Source organism: Ostrinia furnacalis, unplaced genomic scaffold (assembly GCF_004193835.3).
Source record: "Ostrinia furnacalis isolate ACB-3 unplaced genomic scaffold, ASM419383v2 OfSCF0069, whole genome shotgun sequence".
NCBI lineage: Eukaryota > Metazoa > Arthropoda > Insecta > Lepidoptera > Crambidae > Ostrinia > Ostrinia furnacalis.
The window spans coordinates 299,528-318,768 of record NW_021130308.1 but is presented as its reverse complement, the minus strand read 5'-3'; the positions used below and the strand labels follow the sequence as shown (position 1 = coordinate 318,768).

General features: G+C 38.3%; 2 protein-coding genes across 3 annotated transcripts in view; one reads left to right on the top strand and one right to left on the bottom strand.

Moving 5' to 3' along the window:
* Ziz (dedicator of cytokinesis protein Ziz) overlaps positions 1 to 19,241 on the top strand; it is a 46,116-nt gene that overhangs the window by 11,869 nt on the left and 15,006 nt on the right. The window contains exons 21-29 of the mRNA XM_028300159.1: positions 90 to 210; positions 613 to 756; positions 1,227 to 1,447; positions 1,672 to 1,908; positions 2,281 to 2,441; positions 3,023 to 3,143; positions 3,488 to 3,583; positions 4,045 to 4,175; positions 5,044 to 5,185. Coding sequence (XP_028155960.1) covers positions 90 to 210; positions 613 to 756; positions 1,227 to 1,447; positions 1,672 to 1,908; positions 2,281 to 2,441; positions 3,023 to 3,143; positions 3,488 to 3,583; positions 4,045 to 4,175; positions 5,044 to 5,185 — 1,374 coding nt within the window. The remainder of the gene's footprint in view (positions 1 to 89; positions 211 to 612; positions 757 to 1,226; positions 1,448 to 1,671; positions 1,909 to 2,280; positions 2,442 to 3,022; positions 3,144 to 3,487; positions 3,584 to 4,044; positions 4,176 to 5,043; positions 5,186 to 19,241) is intronic.
* On the bottom strand, positions 5,334 to 18,944 carry LOC114349664 (venom acid phosphatase Acph-1). Of its 2 annotated transcripts, none has more exons than XM_028300129.1 (10): positions 18,672 to 18,944; positions 14,337 to 14,458; positions 13,440 to 13,507; positions 12,814 to 12,921; positions 11,167 to 11,248; positions 10,601 to 10,758; positions 9,816 to 9,998; positions 8,284 to 8,404; positions 6,689 to 6,936; positions 5,334 to 5,529 (listed from the first exon to the last, which is right to left on the bottom strand). In XM_028300129.1, the coding sequence occupies exons 1-10, from the start codon at positions 18,698 to 18,700 to the stop codon at positions 5,377 to 5,379; spliced, it is 1,272 nt and encodes a 423-aa protein (XP_028155930.1). In that variant the 5' UTR covers positions 18,701 to 18,944; the 3' UTR covers positions 5,334 to 5,376. The 2 variants fall into 2 exon arrangements, with proteins under 2 accessions (XP_028155930.1, XP_028155938.1); XM_028300137.1 differs by lacking the exon at positions 18,672 to 18,944 and adding an exon at positions 16,648 to 17,029.

Sequence of the window (19,241 nt, the reverse complement as noted above, 5' to 3'; positions counted from 1 at the left end):
AAAATCTCCAACATCTTTGTTTTGTTCAATCAGGAAGTGTCGTCGTGCACTAAAGTTTTGTTATGGCTTGACCAGCACTCTGTTTGTAGATCACACAAACAATGTGTCGCAAAGCTCGCTAGAGTCCGTCTCAACCATGTCTGGCGGCGACTCGCTGCCGAGAAACTTCGGGCGGCTCGACTTGGGCGAAATTGGCGATCAAGTCAATCGGTAAATATTTATAAAATTGATATTTGCAGTAGTGTTTTAATTAAATTTTGTTTATTAAACATAGCTAAATGATGAAATTAAACTTGGCTTAATCTATGCTTCGAATTGAATCGAGTTTCGTAATAAGTATGGACCTAAAAATTTAACACGTAATCTTTGAGCCAATATTATAGCAGTCTCAAAATAGTATATTATATTATCTACTATGCAAAATCAATTCTATTGAAAGATGGGGTATATTATTAAGATAGAGTAAATTTTAAATTATCCTAAAAAAAATATCAGAATAACCCATTTCTAATGACCCATACTTTCTTGAAATAGTTTACCATCCTTGCCATACAATAACTATATCTACGCTCCTGGGTATAAGGCTAATATTCATGTGTTGTGTATGTCCAGATTCGGTGTGATATCCGCTGAGGAGGTGCGCGATGTGCTTTTGTGTTTCCTGTTTGTGTTGAAGTACTTGGACGAGGACAGGCTGGTCGAGTGGTGGAGGACACACTCGCAAGCGCAACAGCAGTCGTTCTTTAACGTTCTAGAGTAAGTATAACGCCATAGATAACATAGACTGCTTCAAGATTTTTGCATCTTCTGTGGTTTGGAACAGACATAAGTATATTTTGTTTGCTAGGTGACTAGATTTCCGATTTAAAAAGCTCATGATTTTAAGGAATATAAATCATGCTCTAATATTTTAATAGGCCAGAACATCATTATTTTTATCGACATAATGAGATGCACAAAGTAAATTCAAACCGAATAAAACTAAATAATAGCGAGTTCATGGCTCTCTTTTATGTCAGAATCGACACGTAATCGTGTAAACTGTAAATAAACCTTGTTTTCACATGACCACGGAGCGTGTAAGGGCACTGTGTCTCAAGTTTGTTTGAGATACTGATGCCTGTTTGGTCCTTTCATCCTTCTTTATTACACACAACAATCAAACCCTAATGTATCTTATTGTGTGTGACAGAAGCTCAGTTCTGTTATTATTAATTATCTTTTAGGATATGTGCCGAGCAGTTCCAGTACGTAGGCAGAAAGAAGATCCTATCAGAACTGAAGGCGACCACACCAGACTGCAACGGCAAGCCGAAGCCCGTGAAAGCTCGTACCTTGCCCGCTAGGATGAGCCCCCCAGATTTCTCCAAGGAACCCCCGATAGCAGTGGAAAATAAAAACAACACAGTCAACAGAGAAAATCTGGTCACTAATACTGTGACGACAGGTTAGTGGTATAACTATATGACTATGACTATGAAAAAAACATACATACTCGTATTAAACTTCTCCGCTTTGATGTTAAATTTTTAGGGACAGTTATTTATTTAAAGTCATCCACTTTAGTTTTAGGTTTTAGAGACAGTTACAAATTGACAAATTATGGCAATGACATAGTTGTAACTTTCTAGATTGCAAAAGTCGTTTACTATAAAAACGCTTGTTTCGCAGAGCTGGAAGCAATAGCAGAGCACACGATTCTGTCAGCTGGTTGCCTAGCAACAGAAGTGGGTCTCACCATCATCGACCGAGCCTGTCTCTTTATGAAGAACCTGGGCGCCGCAGACGGAGTAGCAGCGAAGCCATATTTGAAACTTCTGCACTACCCGCAAAGCGAGTCGTTGTATAAACATATCTTTGCTGCACTCAGAGCGTATATCAATCAGTTTTCTGAGACGCTTTTTGAAGGTAAGAAAGTTTCCATTGCAATAATAATGTGGAGATTGATCCGTTTATTCCCGATGTCCCCCACTATTTATCCACCACTGGTGGACATCGAGAAAAAAAGTTGCAATGTCCACCAGTGGATTGATCACATACCGATATCGTCATATTTTGATAGATTGATAAATCGACACGGCCTTCTGACCCAGTTGACTCTAAATGAATTTCTTAGTTAGATTCCATTTTATGACCTATTGCGCTACTTACAGCATCATAAAAGATACGCCGACCCTTACTAAATAGCTAAAGACGAGAAAATCACCTTGACTATAATTTGGGTCATATTCCAAATAAATTCAAGAATAGAGATATTTTGATTCTATTTTTCCCCTCTAGGTGGCAGCACCTTATGCGCAGGAGTGGTAAGCGCAGTAGTGAAACTGTGCGAAGCGCGCGCAGCGTGGCTACGGCGAGAAGCGGCCGCTGCCCTGTACTTGCTGATGCGAGCTAACTTCCAACACGGGTCTGGGGGAAATCTTACAAGAGTTCATCTGCAGGTAATACCAATTAAGACTCCATAAAGATATACCTTAAGGGCTATATTTCACCGGGACACCATGGCGGCGCAACCAGTCGCCGCTACCAACTTACATAAATGCGATAATATTAGTTGGGATAATGAATTCAGCCTGGAATGTTTGAGCATCCACGATCCAGTGGTAAGAGAGTTGCTATCTCTGGAATCGATCGTTCTGCATTACATTCCCAGCTGGGACAATTATAGTATAATATTGCTTGTGTATTTATTCCCCAATTTATAGTCCAATTGCAGACTTGAAAGAAGATTGTCAAATAACCCTCCTTCTGGCGCAGTCGGGTAAAAATTCTTAGCGCCTGAGTCGGCACAGCCAATAGAAGTTTGCGATTGATTTTTTCGTGTATACGGGTTTTAAAAGTAGATTTTATTTAATATAATCTAAAGTAAAATGTTAAACTAGTTGCGGCGCAGTGTTTTTCTTTAATTATTTTTCAAACCCCACCGGAGATATTTTTGACATTGTGTTACGTTTATATTTAACTCGCCTTGTTTTTCTTGAAAGAAATAACTAATTGATATGTTAATTTATGCAAATTACAGGTTATTATCGCCGTCTCGAAATTGTTAGACAGTTCCACCGCTCTGAATTGCAAAAGATTCCAAGAATCTCTCTCCGTTATCAACTGTTTTGCTACTGGCGACAAAGCTATGAAGGGAACTGGTAAGTAATTTTTGGTGACAAAAACATTTGTATAACAAAGATAAGCTATGACGTCACTTTTTGCCAATTAAATTGACTTAACTCTATTGTTCACAAATTCTCAAAAACATGAAAACTAAACGAGCTAGAAATAAGTGTTCTTTTAAAAAAGTTCTGCCTTGAAATTAATGGAATTATTCATATTGGTACACACCAAAAGGCATCAATACAGTTTTATTCTGTTCATCCTATACAGTGTCAAATATTGTTTCGGGTTTAAAATTGTAGTAATAAAGTGCAAATTACATTTCCAACTATATTGTTATTGGTTTTCTCAGTTAACTGAAGTAAAATTGTATGATTAGGTTTATCCAGCGAAGTAGCGGAGCTGATGCGTCGCGTGCGCACTGTGGTGGGAGCGCGGGCGCGATTGGCTGGCGTGGGCGGCACTGGTGCGGCGGGTAAGTTAACGCGGACTAGTCGATAGAGGTCACTGGTTTGATTCCCGCACTATGCTAACATTTGGAAGATGAGCATTCTATTTGGGCTCAGTATCAGCTATATTTATGCACAATAGTATGTTTATATTTGTTGTTTGTCTACCAGCTTATACGCTTTGCTTTAATTGGGACTTGGCGTTATTATCACATAAAATTATCAGTGACTAGCGTCTACACTTCAGTTTTTCAGATTTCGCCATCTATCTAACTCATAAATTTAACAGTATAAAATGTGAAGCAATACAGATTTACAGAGCGTACTGGACTTTACCCTTTATTTAGGCCTATAATTATATATTGAACTGTCCGTAAACTTTTAAATGTTTTTTATCATACATTTGATCAAATGCTGCAATCTCTATGATCGATACTCAGGAATCCGATTATACTAAACACTTAAACTATTATAAATAATAATATAGGTGCGGGCAGCGTCCATTTGGCGGAGTTGCAACACGCGCTAGCAGCTTCGTGTCGGGCAACACCGCGTTTGAGGCACGCGTGGCTGGCAACACTGGCCGAACACAATGCACGCCACGGAGACCATGATGAGGTAAACACTAGACATAGTTCTTATTTTTTAAGAAGGATAGCGTGCCTTTGGGGGAGTTGCAACACGCCTTAGCAGCGTCGTGTCGGGCAACACCGCGTTTGAGGCACGCGTGGCTGGCAACACTGGCCGAACACAATGCACGCCACGGAGATCATGATGAGGTAAACACTAGACATATTTCTTAATTTTTAAGAAGGTTAGTGTGCATTTGGGGGAGTTGCAACACACGCTAGCGGCGTCGTGTCGGGCAACACCGCGTTTGAGGCACGCGTGGCTGGCAACACTGGCCGAGCACAATGCACGCCACGGAGACCATGATGAGGTAAACACTAGACATAGTTCTTATTTTTTAAGAAGGTTAGTGTGCATTTGGCGGAGTTGCAACACACGCTAGCGGCGTCGTGTCGGGCAACACCGCGACTAAGACACGCGTGGCTGGCAACACTGGCCGAACACAATGCACGCCACGGAGATCATGATGAGGTAAACACACATTATTATTTTTGTAATTTGCGAAAAATAGACAAAATGAAAATCAGCTCACTAGAGAAACAGTCTAGGTGTACGAGAATAAAGAAACTGCGGGTTATTCCAAAAAACGTTATCCAAAGTTTCGAATGTTGCCATCCCTCACACGCAAAGCGAGATGCCGCAAGAGTTACGGTGACAGAAAGACCCGAACAACTTATACGTAAACAGCTTTTCGGAATAGCCCTACTGGCGTGAGCACTTGCACATAGAACGGGAGAAAAGTGTGTAGTTTACAAAGAAACTTGTGTAGCATTTGTGTGAACGTTATACATTTCAAGTAGTTCTCAATCTATTCATTTGCGACTTCAACATTCCTGAAATCGTCTTTTGTTTTCAGGCTATGTGCTGCCAACTCCACATAGCCGCTCTCATCGCCGAGTACCTAAAACAACGCGGAACTCAAACGTGGGGCGCCGACGAGTTTGCAGAGATCTCCATGAACATCCCCCGAGATGAAACCGCCCTCAAAATAGACGAAGGTAAGCGAAACGCATTTGACACACAAAACTTTTATTTCTACTAGTATAATGCTCATTTTCAAATAACACAGCCTTCTCTCGTTTTTACTCTTAACCCGAACGCGTTTCAACTAACTACCACACTTATCTCGATGATTTTTTCTTATACATCAATTACGTCCATACCTTACAACTAAACCTGCAATGTTAAACTATGCCATAGGAACCACTGTGCAGTCTTTGTTATAGTCGTGTGAAACTATGTATTTGGTAAGTTCGGTGAACGTCTCTAACGGGCAGAAGGCGTTGCAACCGGGAACCTCCATTAGTCGAGGCTCAGCCGAGTCGTCGTCCCAGTAATATATCTGAAAGGAAAACAAATTATAGCAATTATTTAGTAGAAAGATACATACATAAACATCATTGTGCTAAAACAAAAGTACCGCCCTGGTGACTGACATAAGATGTAAAAAATATTACTCATCGTTTTCTTAACGAATTGCGTTTCATATTTTGCTTCTAATATCGCTACTGTTTATAAAACAGAATCAGGAGCGTGAAAAAAATGTTGGTTATTAAAAACTCATGAAATCGCGTGATTCGTGATATTGAAGATATTATTATACTTGAAAAAGCAATCTTCAAAAGTCGATTCAATCGACGGTCTCATTAAATATTGAAAACTAACAAATACACTCGCGAGCAAAAGTATGGAATCACTTACATGAAGTTGTTTCCACGCGATCTTGTGTACTAACGAATCTGTTAGGAACAAAAAAAGTGGCACCATTTTAAAGATTAAACTTTTATCTTTAAATTGATACCAAATTCATTTAAATCACACCAGTATTTAAAAAGATATCCCGGCTGATGTGAAGAAGTAACGAAAAAGACATGACGTATGAACTGTTTGATACGTCGCGAGTTGCGGCTTATTTACCCCCTATAAAAGCACGCGTTTTCGGATTTTCGCTTTCACACGTTGATTCATACACATCTCCGCTTCTTTTGACACTTTACCTGGGATTCTACATCTTCAGAAGCAGCACAAATCGTTGCACTATTGCTAGAAGGGCTCAGCCAGCGGGCTGTCGCACGTCAGCGCCACATAAGCCAGTCCTGGGTTTCGAAAGTTTTGTGTATGAATCAACGTGTGAAAGCGAAAATCCGAAAACGCGTGCTTTTATAGGGGGTAAATAAGCCGCAACTCGCGACGTATCAAACAGTTCATACATGTCTTTTTCGTTACTTCTTCACATCAGCCGGGATATCTTTTTAAATACTGGTGTGATTTAAATGAATATGGTATCAATTTAAAGATAAAAGTTTAATCTTTAAAATGGTGCCACTTTTTTTGTTCCTAACAAATTCGTTAGTACACAAGTTCGCGTGGAAACAACTTCATGTAAGTGATTCCATAGTTTTGCTCGCGAGTGTATAAGCCTCAATATATGTTTCAAATTGAATATATTTAGGAGTTCGTTCTGTCATAATGTATCGTGATAAAAAAAGAAATTAGATTACCTTAAACCCGAATCTCAGTCCGTCTGTCAAGTTTTTCTGATCCTTCTTGCTCTGGTTAGAAGGTAGCTTTTCGTGTAGCTCGAACAGCAGCGCCGCTCCCGGGTCAGGCAGACGTGGCGGCGGCGCTACGCAGGCGGCTAATAGGGCTGCGACAGACACTGGGGTCCCAGTCCGTACTATGACTCGAGGGCTAGTCTTATCTACGGTACTCGAGACAGCTTCCTTTATAATCTGTTGCAGTAATGCCCCTGTGAAATGAAATCGGTCAAAAAACATAAAATGCGTACTTATCTATACTGAAATAGTTTAGATTGAGATAGTTTTCCCCTGGGGCTTAGCCAAGGCGCAGACCACCGACTTTTAGTTGGCCGATAGTTGGGTCGGGCTGTTAATCAGTTTGGAGATGTATGAAAGAGCGCACATTACACCGATTTGGTATCGGCCGATTCTTCATACAAATTAGAATCGGGCCCAACTATCAGCCAACTACAAATCGGTGTTCTGCGCCTAGGCTTAACCCCGAGGAAAACATACAATAGTAAATGATATCGTTAAGGATTCGCCCGCGATTTCTGTGACAGCCTAAAATTCACGCGGGCGGTGCAGTGGTCAAAAGCTAGTTAAATTTTAAAAAAAGTTTTTTATCTTAGTTGCGTACCTACTTATTTCAATAGTAATAATTTTATAGAGTACCACGGAAGTACTCGTATTCCCGACCATTCAAGGGCAGGAGTATGCCCTTGATGATATTAATTTGATTCAATTGACGTTAAGTAGCCATTCAAACGCTAACAATTTGACATAGATAACTAGAATAGCCACATGAAATACAATAGGAAATAAGTTATGTGAGTATCTACATACAACAAAGAATTAAATATGTAAGCAATGCCTCTTGTGATAATTTCAAAGAAATAAAGCACGTATTTACATTGTACCTACATGTCTTAGGTTTAGACACGCATGAATTGTCTTCAATATTGAATTCCTTTTTGTAAGTATTTAAAATTCTTTAGAAACAAGTTTATCTAAATGCTTTGGTTCCGTCCACGAGGCTGATACACGTGTCAAAAAAAACTAAATACGCAGTTGTATACAAACTTCAAAACCTTGCTTTATTCGGCATAGGTCTATACCAATACATAAACTCGTTCATTGGCCACTTATAAACAGCTATAGCGACCACCTATGTTTTTGAAAAATTTGACCATTTGTAAGCACTTCGAAGTAGCCAAAAAATTAGAGATTTTTCGTCTTTTGAAAACAGCATAAAGTCCTAAAAATTCCTGATTGCTTCCCCTATGGGGACAATAGAATTTTCTTCTAGGTCAGCACAGAACTTAATTTAAAGAATGGGAGAGGCTGCGGCTGTAGCGTGGGGGCACGCACCCGAACAATTGGTTTGACTCGCGGTGTGCCCCACTAAGCGCGACCAGAGGGACCCGACTGGTTTTTAGTGGGTAGGCCCTGCTCTTCTAGCAGGGAGAGCCCCACATAACCCATTGGCCCCCCCGAGCCATTGGGTATGCAACTCAATGCATTTTCCAGTCGAAAAAAAAGGACTTAATTTAAAGAAAAAAACAAAATAATCTCACCACCACTTAGTTTCCGCAGCAGATTGTTGTGGAACATCATTGAGTACTCCAGCCGTGCTACGTCCATCAGTTTTCTCTTCACATGCTTCGCCCACTTCGGATTTGGTACTTTTATATCGTCCTGAAAAGTTTAGTCTATGAGATATTTTAATAGACAAAGTAGCCTTAATATTGATGAGGGAAAAAGCTAAGTGATTATCTGATTTCGGGAAGGAAATTGATCCTTTAGATATTAATGCAATGTAAACTGCATTGTAGGCAAACTTGACTTTAAAATTCATTTTGACTGCGTCTCAGAGTGAGAAAAAGATGAATGAAATAGGAAAATTCATGTTGTGATCGTTTTACTGATTAATAACATAATATAATTTATTGTCGCGTAATCTCAAAACGTATTAAGTCTACGTTCTACGTAAATTAATACCATATGTTCAGTAGAATGTCCACGTGCTATGAGTAGGTAAGGTACGTATTTTTATGTAAAGTTGCGTTACCAATACCTCCGATGTGACCAATCGAAGTCACAATAAATCATCGTTAGTCCACTTAGTTTTAATTTAAAAAGATTTCAAACTAAAATCGATAGCTAGTTTGTTTTTATGTGATTAAATGACAAGGAGTGAAAATCTTATTGTTGAAATGATAGATAAGATATTTCAGTGATCATAAAGAAATGTCTGTTGGTTAGCAAAACTGTGATTCGACGTATTGATATAAAAATGAAATGAATGACACGCTTTTATATCATTACTAGCTGACCCGGCGAACTTCGTACCGCCTTAGCGTAGAGATTTTCTTAATATTTTTTTCCGTAAGAACCATCCTTGGACTTCCACAAACATTTAAAAAAAAGAATTATCGAAATCGGTTCAGCCGTTCACACGTGATGCCGTGACAACGCGAAACGGGTTTCATTTTTATATATATATGTTACGGTTAATGTGATAAATTGAAAATTATTAATAATAACCGGTTATTATGAATAATTACCGACAGTCGCGGTAAAAGTGATAAATTAATCACATTTAACAGTGATTATTTAATAATTCAACCTTAGTACTAACAAATTTCTTAAAAGAGAACAACATGTTGTGTACGTGCTCGTGTACAGCCAAACTTTTGAACGTTTTGATATCATATATTAATATAATTTGGCATAATGAGTTTGGAATGTTTCTTGCATAATATTACTTTTCCATGATGCCTATAACATAATGTTTTGATTTAAAGTGAAAAATAGGTTAAGGTGCGGCGGGGGTGGCCCTTGGGCCACCCCTAAGCCGCCTATTTAGTTTTATACACACATAAATGACCTCATATTAATCACATTAACCAAATCATGCGGTAATTATTCATAATAACCGGCGATTATTCATAATTTTCACATTTATCACTTTGACCGTAACATATAGATTGATAATTTTCCCATATGGATTAAGACGGTAGATATAAAGTATGATAAATAAAATAAATGTTAAATGCAAAAAAAACACGTGCAAAGCCGTGGGCAATAGCTAGTTTTCCCAACGTACCTGTATCAGAAACAGATTATGCATGTGGTACGCGTCCTGCGGCGTGCTGAAGTTGGTCCCAGTCATCTGAGCGATCTTGTGAAATAGATCCCTGTAGGGCGCTAGGAGACTCTCCTCGGTGAACGCCTTCAGGATCCTTTGCTTTTCTTGCTGGTATCGCGGGCAGTTCTCTTCGTATAGCAGCTGAAACAGAAATATACAGCTTTTGATCTTAATTAAGTCAGCCTAAGTACACATACAGGACATTTACGACTTGTATGTGCTTCTTGACTTACTGTTTACTTTTATAAAAAAAAAGAATTAACTTATTTAAATACATCATAATATCATTTCTATGAAAGAATAGAAATAATTTATATTTAAAGTCGTTGAAAATAATATTTACTTAATTTCGTCGTAACATGGTGATGTGTGAAATATAAATTATAATAACAAAAACTGGCCGTGAAAATAATATATTTAGTGACGAAGAAATATAATTTAACACGCTTTACAACATAATTAATGTTTCATCATCATCATCAACAGCCCTTTACAGTCCACTGCTGGACTATGAGCCTCCTCCACTATAGTGGAGGGTTTTGCCATAATCTCCACGCTTGGCAGGCGGGTTGGAGATCGCAATTAATGTTTAGTGCCATATAATTCAATTTAAATATCAATTAAAGTTGCTAAAATGCATTAAGACAGGATTTAAAGTGACAATTTTCGCTAGTAGGCGCGAACAATATGGACAGAACAATGATCCTATAAAATAAAGTAGCATTGATATAAATGTTTCTTACGTAGTCCTCATGTCTCGAAGGATAAGTGTACGGCACTGGTTGCCATGGAAGAGTTTCGTTCCACACCTGTTCTGCCGGTGGAGGCCACAGCCCAGCCGATATCAGCAGGGCTGTCATCTTGCTCAGGTCCGTATCCGATCCTATCACGATGCTCGTCTCTGACCAATTAATAAACATTCTATTAACGTCTTTTGTCAAAATAAACAATGTTACGATGATGTAACGACTGATCTGTGGCTGAGATGTCTGTAACTTATTTTTATGACTGATGGCCGATAGTGTTGTGAAAAGCAAGTGGTGGTCAATATGATTCAAGCAGATGCTGTCATATTCTGTGGTATTTTAAGAATGGTTTGGACGTAAAAATGTCTTTGTCGAACAAATGTGTAATTTTTCACGATGCAAGAAATGAAAACTAGTCTGACCTAGAATTTGATACGGCTTTGTTGGGCACTGACAGATGAAAATGAAGTAAAATTGAAGACGCGTGGTAGACGCGTACGAAAACAACATAGTGAAGAGTTGTGAACGGGTAGATGATCATGATTTTACTTGTAAAAAATTACCAGGATCGTAATAGGGCCCGAGAAATTCGTTATATCGTTTTCTAAGTAATGCGCCCATTTCGAAGGTTAGCATTTTACCTTCCTGAAACAAAACAAGGAAATATATCTTTTTTAAATCGCAAGGCAACACTTGTAGGCATGTTTGTAATGCTTAAGAGCTTATGATAATAACAAGTTGTTCTCTGACGCACTGAAGTTAAATTAATGATGAATAAAGTGAATTTGACTTTTTGGTGTTTCCATATTGCATTATAAACAAACGCGCATCACAACAACCAGTGGACCGTTCCACAGTTGCAAGACCTCCATGTGACGCGATGCGACAATCAATAAATCATTATTAGTGTGTGACGGCGAACTGCGTCTCTGCTGACACCTCGTTCCCGTTTAGCACCTCGCGACCTTCAGGACTGGGAACCCCTGACAGGGAACTAGACTTCGTTATAAACTCGTTTGTCTTGACTCCCTACTACCTTCTGTAGAGTTCAATGTCAATACCAGTATACAGATTGTTTCCTACAGTATCTGACTGAGCTATCTGAGCTAATAATGCTCAGACACATATCATTTTTACTCATGGGTTCGCAATAATGTTTGATGGCTAGTTTTTCCTGCTTTGACATGGACGTGATATGCTATAAACCCTGAACAACATTTATACAGGGTTATTTGTGAAATACCAACAACTTCGCAGAACTAGATAACTAACATCATAGTCTTGCGAGGCTGCTGGTGTTTTACAAATGACCCTGTATTATCCTGATGCTTCATAATTATTATTATCTTAATTCGATTCAACGCAATGTAAACGTAGGTATAACTTGGTGAACATAATTATATGAACCGTGTTCCTACTTATTTCAACAAACAGATTCGCTATCGCATACTTTACTGCATTGACTAAAATTTTAAAATCCGTCCGCATATTTGCGTTGTCATTCGTTACGGCCATGTGATCCGATGAATCGGGAACCACGCTCAAAGGCGCCATTGTTGCCCATCGGATGTCTCGTGATTCCCATGAAGAATGTCGTAATAATGTTCCGTCATTTCAATTTTATTACATGAAAATGTTTTTTGTTCAACTACAAAGCCTTTTATGCGTTTGTGTTTAAGTAGACCGCCGCTATTTACATTGTGAGCTTAGAATGGGGTACAAGCCATAAAACATTTTATGGATTTGGCAGTTACATACATGTTAAGTACGTCATCTAAATACTCCATTCAAAAATTGTTCAGGAAATTGTATGATTCGTTTCAGCAAATGGCGCTGCCTGTTTTCAAACTCGCTATTTTGTAAATGTCATTTCCATTTCACTATGCCGTTAGATAACCATGACTAAATGAAAAATAAAAGATGTTTCACGCATGTAAAATAATTAATAGAGAGATATAACTCTTCACTCAAACAAGGTAAGGTTGCGTCTAAATGTCAACTTAAAGATAAGTCGTCTTTTGTTTTAGTTTAAATAACGATTCGACCTTGCATAGTAAGAGCAAATCCTTTCTCTCAATGCGCACTAGGTAAATAGGTTCTCCCATGGATTTTGTAGGACAACACAAGCCCATCACTATTTTGCCAACTCAATCTGCCGACTATTTATGGTTATAAATTATGTCAAATATTCAATTATGGTGCCCACTCACGTTGGTCATGGCGCCGGCGCCGTAGGGTGCGAACACGTGGTCAGGCGGGGGCGCCCCAAGCATTGCTAGTTCGTGCTCGCTCGGCGTACGTTCGCCGTGCGACATTAGCTGCAAAAATGGTAAAAATTCAGTTTTAAACTTAAACAAACGTGCATACTTACACTGAAAATAACACCAGTATTCACAAACATTACTATGAGGTTCCACAGTACACGTGGACGCAAAGGATCCCAAAAACCTATTCATAGACAATACTTGAGTGGCGCATGGCCAATCACAGAGCTCTATTCAACGCTGTGCGTTTGAATTCGCATAGCGTTGCTGCTTCACTTAAGCAAGCATCGTTTGTAAATACGGGTGTAAGTAAAAGCTTGTAAAAAAGTATCATTTCATTCAAAAGTTTTCAAAAAAGTAAAATTACCGTTAAGCCCAGTTAACGGGTCAATAACCGTTGCCAAAAATTAGTCTAACCAATCATGCGTGACGACTAATCACCTTTAGATATAATAGAATCAACAAATTGGCAATGAACTTCAAAGTAAGTCTTCACTAACCAATATAGTCAATCCTATAACTGTTTCGTTTATGCCTCTAGTTTTTCTAGTACTGTTTGTTGACAGACTTACCACGTGAACTTGCCGCAAAGCTGTGATCTCTACTGTAGAGTCTTTCATCAGTATCACAGCTACGAGGGCTAGAAAGAAAGAAACGTATTTATGTTTTTGGATTGGAATAATATTTCCTTAATACTGCATTATCTTTATCTCGAATATCGAATAAGTATACAAAAATAAGAAAAGAATTAACCACAAAATCTGTATTTTCAAACTTCAGAATATGCAAATGCATACTATAAAAATATGTCTGTATAAAAATGAGACGAATGGAATTAGTTTTTATGAAAGCGCTAATTCGGACATCGGACCGTTAGTTACTCGCATATCCGTTTAGAAGTAATAAAAATCTGCCAAATTGCATCAAATTATTTTCGATTACATAGTAATTTCGCACCACAACTTAATAACGCCGTTCAGATTTCACTTTCGTTACGTAGTGCTTACTATTTATTATGTGCTTTCATGTTATTATGTCGTAATACTAAAATTTCATCTACATGCATGACGCAATGTCTTGTTATATTTTGCTGTGTAGCTTTTTATTACTATTAATTAATTAAGCTTAAGAGAACTTCCAAATCACGTTCCCAAAATACTAAAGTTCCGACGATCCCACAAAACTACTGAGCTAGTCCAGTGATTCTCAACCTTTTTTGGACACTGCTGAACATAGGCCTCCCCCAATGCTTTCCATGTTGCCCGGTTGGTAGCGGCCTGCGTCCAGCGCCTTCCTGCTACCTTTATGATGTCGTCTGTCGACCTTGTGGGTGGACATTGTTAATAAAAACTGATATTTCAACTCTAGCGCTGCTGTTCTCAATTTTAGTATATCTAAGCTGAACAAATGAAAAAATAAACTGAAGGAAAAACATAGGAGATAGAAAGAGATAGAGAGTGTCAGATTACCGGCGATGAGCGAGACGCCCACCAACACGCCGAGGCAGCAGCAGGTGTGTTCGGTGCGCATGCCCGGGCCCGGTGCCGCTGCCGCCGCATTGGTCGGCTCCTCCTCGCGACCGCCCTCTTTCCTGCGTACGCGCAGAATATGTTACACTTCAAGAACTTAGCAGCTCTTAAACGGGACTATTCCCACTTCTCGTTCCCACCGCTGCAATTCCTGCGTAGCCTGGATCTTCAGCCTTATCTACTATATAAAAATAAGTCGGGTTTTCCTCCCTGACGCTATAACTCCAGAACGCACGAACCGATTTCCACGGTTTTGCATTCGTTGGAAAGGTCTCGGGCTCCGTGAGGTTTATAGCAAAGAAAATTCAGGAAAATTTAACAAACGAAATTCCACGCAGGCGAAGCCGCGGGCGGAAAGCTAGTCGCCAAAACCCAACCAGTGAAGGTCAAGTTTGTCCCGGGGTAAAGTTAACTGTCATTGGACCCGCAACGAAATTAATCAGAAGAACATAGGAAAAGTTCGAAGCTAAGGTTCGACTTCCCTCCAGTGCAAAGCGGATACCAGATGACAAAACAAAGGTCATGTAACCTTTAAGAAATATAACATAGCAGCATATAACTAAGCAGCTCTGGTTTTTTAGGTACACCTACCTTACTCGAGTTGACCGAGTTCCATTTCAAGACTCAAAGGCCTTAGAATATTCCATTCATTATCTTAAGTGAAATATACTGTTAAAGCTTTCTCATAGTCTTGTTTCTAGTCTGCAATGTACTAATGCCTAATCAGAATATGAAACAGTAGAGCCACCGATTTGGTGCTCCCTTATGAATGCACCTCCTCGAATACATTGATATTTTTGGCTATCAAACTCTTTTATTTTATCTTGACATCTTATGGTTGTCCCTATCAAATCACCTATGTAATGTATTGCTTTTTACCATAGACCTATAAAAAAAGGCGGACGGAACTCGCGCTACAACAAAACTGTGACGCAAAATTTTGGCGTTTGTCTATTGTGTGAGTGAATTTAGGGATGCCATGTTAGCCAAATCATTTTACCCATTTATTTTAAGAAAAACATAGATCGGCAGATGTTACTTGGAAATGTAGACAGAATTATTCCAAGCCATTTTAAAAGGATGAAAGGGGAATGCGTTGAGGTAGGCGCGAAATTTTCAATGTTCAAATTTTCTTACATTGTTTGCAAGTCAGTGTGTCAGGGTATGTACATAATCTTGATCAAAAATGATTCACGCAGTTACAAATTACGTATCTTGTGTACATTATAATCATAATCTTATGCATCATCAATATATTATTATTATACAACCTGACACTGACTTGCAATCAATGTAAGAAAATTTGAATTTCGCAGTTCCACATTTTTGGGAAGGATCAAATTTGCCTATGAAAATATATCCCATTAAAACACAATTATTATGATAAATTATTTTATTTCCATAGTATGCGTAATAAATAACTAAAAAGTCCTAAAATGCTTATTAATTTCCCATATTTCGGGTAATTTTCCCACGTAAATAACTGAGAACACTGGTCTTTGACGTATTATTTTTTCGAGTGAATGACGTTTGATTTCAATTAATTTCAATATTTTAATGTCGGGAAATAAGTGATTGGATTATTATTTTGCCTGTGAAATGTGATTCCTTAATTTTTGTTTGTTCGAACAGAACGGTTTTTACACAATTTCGTCACACAAGACATGTCGTATTCGTGTTGTTTTTTCGCTGCTTAAATGTGTCAACTGTGTGAAGTTTGCTCTCGAAGTGGTGTATCGGGGTGTGAATGTGTGCGTGCCGGCCTATACGTACAGGCAAGCTGGTGTATCCTAATGTCACAGTATTTTGTTGATGAGAATCCGTCCGACTTTTTTTATAGGTCCATGCTTTTTACTTGACACATTTTCACATACAATGTCAACACAATATTAATTTTGTTTTTCAATGTGCAAATGCATGAAGATTTGTTCACAACTATAGCGTATTGATATAGAAATAAAACATAATCGATTTGCTACTCTGTGTACCTTTTTACATAATCAACTATTAAACCTATTTAATGAGATTATTAAGTACCTATTAGGATGGAATAAATTATAGTACAGTCCAGTCCCATAATAGGATTAAACGTATTCTCTTAGAAATTAACTACGTAGGTTACATACTTTAATAAATCAGCTGACCATTCTCTACCATACGTTACAATCAATTCATAATAACTACACGTGGATTTCAACTCTAATAATCGTAATGTATCACTAATTGATTTGTGAATGAGTGTCACACTTACATTTTCCTCCGACGGGTCGGCACCTCTACATTGTGGTTCTATCCTAAAGCCTTTTACGGTTAATAACAGCGGTGCATATTCGTTATCAGATTAGGTATGTCGCATTAAATCACTGTCAGTGAAATCGTGCTGGTTGAGCCGGGAAGTGCACGGCTCGCGCGTCGGGGTCCCACTGAGACTGCACGGGATGTCCACGGATTCACGGTCGCTGCGACCTGCCGGCACAGATGATTGACTTTGTCCAATCGATTGTGCCGCGGTACCTATTACACATGCTCGTCCGCATCGTCCAACGTTTTGTGTCAGTCTCCCGTATAACGCCCTTGCCGACGTCAGTCTGAATGGGAACCTCGGATGCTGCCCGCGTGTATCGCGTTTATTTATACTGATGGACAAATCATTTCCTCTCAACAATTCATTCACCACGTTTTGCATGTTGATCGCAATTGAGATTGCCTTTTTTCTGTAGCCACAACGCCCGCATGACCCTGACCGTCACCGGTTCTCTGTGTCTTTGCGTTAACAGTGTGACAGATCACTTTCATTGCAACTCTACATAGTAATTATAACTATTCCTCCTAACTATTATTAGCTCAATGTTACTGAAATTCCTCTGAAATTGTGATCAGGTAGTTACAAACCTCAAGATATGAAGAGCAAGACTAGTATTTGATTAGATGTACACTCAGCATCAAATAAATCGCACCTCCCGCAACAAGCACTTCTCAAACGTATGCATCCCCACTTCCTACCAACATTGGTAGCATTTGAAAGCCTAGTTCTAAACTTCATTTCATTAAAGGAAAGGTTTTTATCCCAAAAATGTGTTTTTAGAAGGATCCAGAGTCACTTCTTCAAAAAATAGGTATTTACGCTTGAGCTAATTTTTATGGCTATAAAACTGTAAAGTTGGGATTAATCGCTATCCATCTGTTAAAGAGGACACGTGTGATCATTATTTGGTTTTATAACCATAAAATTTGGTCTAATTGATCCCAGAGGTGAGCCCAAAGTGAGGTCTTTTTTCAAGTCACATTTATGGTATATGTTAATCATTTATTAAGAAGTTAAATGTGTTTTTCTTTAATGATATTTATTGGGCTTTCAAATAACACCAATATTGTTGGGGCACCATGATTGTGTCGGAAGAAAATCTTTAAAGTTCGCGTCGCGGAAGGTGCGGTTTATTTGATGTTGAGTGTATGTACAGATATTTAGCTACCAGTTTGAAAAATTTGGCTTCATCGCTAATCATTTTAAATTCGGTTAGTTAATCTCCTCTGAAATCAGGCAACATTGCCAATTGCGTTCTATGACGATAGTAAATTAATCTAATTTAGTTATTAGCGTTATGTAATCATTCCACCCACATTGATTAAGCAAATTATAATATTAATGTATATTATCAAGTAGCACACGGGCATAAAGTCATTAATTGTTAATATTTGAGTTTTAATTAAAACAACTGTTGAAGAACGTATTTCATGAAAGTGACGCACTTTCAGTCACCGTTGTTAATCGAATAAAAACAGAACAGTGACGTATGTATAAAGGCTGAATATAAACAGAGCCCCACAAGTCCATTGCTATTTGTCTGTTAGTGTGAATTAAAAGATTGCAGCTGCGTCGCGCGAAAACGATGCCTTCCGCCTACGGGTGGAGCAAGGCGGAAAACCATTGGAACCCTTATTTGCATTTTAATGTATATTCATTTTTATCTGTAACACAATCATGGTAACCAGTATTTTACTTATTAATTCAGAGACCCGAAAGTTTAGGATTTATGAATGTTTGTTGCTCTTTCGCGCTCTACAATTTTGCTAGTTTGTAGGCTACGGTTTTAAAACGTTACAGACAAAGTCTCGGGCCTCCGATGGAGTTATGAAATGCTCTCTTCTTCAAAATGGATAAGATTATTAAAATTGCGAATTAAATCATGAGTTTGTTGTTGTGCAGGACTGATACATTCCATTAATCCAAGTATTATTTTTGCCAAACCAAAAAAATAAGAAAAAAATACTTACTCGATACAAATACTTATTAGATTCACCATAATAACTAGTATTTACAACACAATCCAACACACATCACGAGGTCGCACGTAACTTCATATTAAAATAATCTTAACACAATTCGTCTCGATGTCTCTGTATTATTATATCTAATCAGTCAGAGTTTAATTAGATGTGTCTGTCTATCATAAATCTGAACAACTATTTTCGTAATTTCAACAATGGCGAGACGTGCGTTTGCCTTTAAGATATACTGTTTCTATGAATTTACTTCTATTATTAGATGCTTTTATTGGATTACATTAGGTAAATACGTGATATTATGTTGTAATTAGTCAGGTTCTCTCAATTTTTTTGGTTTGCGTTAATGAGTATTATCTGTGGTATGTGCATAATACTTCTTTGTCAATTAAAGCCATTCCTTGCTATTGTTTTCTACCCCATTTTTCTTAATCGATAGTTTGAGCACTTGGACTTCATTCAAAGTTTACTAAGTTTAAATTATATTGGGATAATATCCATTAAAATGATCCACTTTTACCGTAGGAGCAAGAAGTAGTTAAACTGCTTGTTTATGAGCAT